The sequence below is a fragment of the Gavialis gangeticus genome, unplaced genomic scaffold (genome assembly GCF_001723915.1).
Source record: "Gavialis gangeticus isolate Ggan-Ray unplaced genomic scaffold, GavGan_comp1, whole genome shotgun sequence".
NCBI lineage: Eukaryota > Metazoa > Chordata > Crocodylia > Gavialidae > Gavialis > Gavialis gangeticus.
The window spans coordinates 117,912,132-117,913,566 of NW_017729031.1; the positions used below are offsets into that span (position 1 = coordinate 117,912,132).

Consider the following 1,435-nt stretch of genomic DNA (forward strand, 5'->3'; position numbering starts at 1 on the left):
CGCAGCAATATGCCCCCTCTTGCTCCTGGTTTATGCTGATTATTTTATTGCGGATCAAAATGCTAATCCCAGCTATTTCTAAACATCTTTCAAAGGCGACGAGTCCACTAGTTATATAACAGCAGCGGTTGGAAGGAGAAGCCAGATCTTAATATGCCAGGGCGCCCGCGATTCCCGCCAGGCTAGCAAGGGCTGTTTTACAGACCGCGGGGGAGAAAGGAGATGTGCCGAGGCTTTTGTGTCTGGGTCGGTGCGAGGAAGAGCCGGAGAATCTGCCCCTTCAGTGTCCGGCATTTATTCAGTTGTGGAATAAAGGCAACCTCCCCCTTTCAAAACCTTCTCGGGGACATAATGCAGCATCCTTTCTTTATCAATGAGCTCTCCATCAAGACGGGCCCTATATCATATGTATACATATGCATATATATATATGTGTGTGTGTGTGTATGTGTGAGTGCATAGAGACACATATACGTATATGCACGCATAGTCATATGCATACATGATATGTGTGTCTGTGTATGTGTGTGATATATATGTATGTGTATATATGTACAGGTATACAAACACACATATGCATATATATGCATACATATACATATATAGACACATATACATATGCATGTGTATGTAGGTGTAGATTATAGATATAGATATAATCAGGGCTTTAGTCTGAAGGGGACTGGAGGGAGTGGGTTGATTTTGTTTCCTCTCCTGGCTCCTCGGCAGATGGGAGGCAGGCCGGTTGGTGCCAAGGTGCTGGACTTCCCAAGGAAAAATCCCCCCCCCCCTTTCCCCAGGATCCGGAGTTCCCAAACTGTTGGCCACAACTGTGCTGAGCTGGGCGCTATTCTCCCCAGCCAGGCGGGTGGAGCTGGGGGAGGGGGTGATCCCTGCCCCTGGCAGGCCCGGGAAGGGCAGCGTGTGGCTCCCAGCGGGGGCCGGGCACCGGGGTGCTGGGTGCAGGCCACCAGCTCCCCTGCTCGTGTCCTGCAGCAGCTCAGCCCCCCGCGATCGGGACCCCGGGCTGGGGGGCTGCAGCTCCTTTCCCGTCTGCGCGGGCTCCCAGGACGTGGCCATGTGTGTGTGTGTGTGTGTGTGTGCTTAAGACACCCAGGGGCTCCCGGACGGCGGGTCGAGGCGGCTCCGCACGGCTTACACCAACACGCAGCTGCTGGAGCTGGAGAAGGAGTTCCACTTCAACAAGTACCTCTGCAGGCCGCGGCGGGTGGAGATCGCGGCTCTGCTGGACCTCACCGAGCGCCAGGTCAAGGTGTGGTTCCAGAACCGGCGCATGAAGCACAAGCGGCAGACGCAGCACAAGGAGCCGCCCGACGGCGACCCCGGCTACCCCGGCCCGGACGAGGGCAGCGACCCGGCGGACGAGGCGGAGGACAGCCCGGCCTTCGGCCGCGGCCAGGAGCCCCCGTGCGCC

The 1,435-nt window shown here is 56.5% G+C and overlaps 1 protein-coding gene across 1 annotated transcript in view; it reads left to right on the forward strand.

Annotated features, from left to right (window-relative positions):
• HOXB2 (homeobox B2) overlaps window positions 1-1,435 on the forward strand; it is a 3,049-nt gene that overhangs the window by 1,241 nt on the left and 373 nt on the right. The window contains exon 2 of the mRNA XM_019523680.1: window positions 1,110-1,435. This exon is cut by the window's right edge and continues 373 nt beyond it. Coding sequence (XP_019379225.1) covers window positions 1,110-1,435 — 326 coding nt within the window. The remainder of the gene's footprint in view (window positions 1-1,109) is intronic.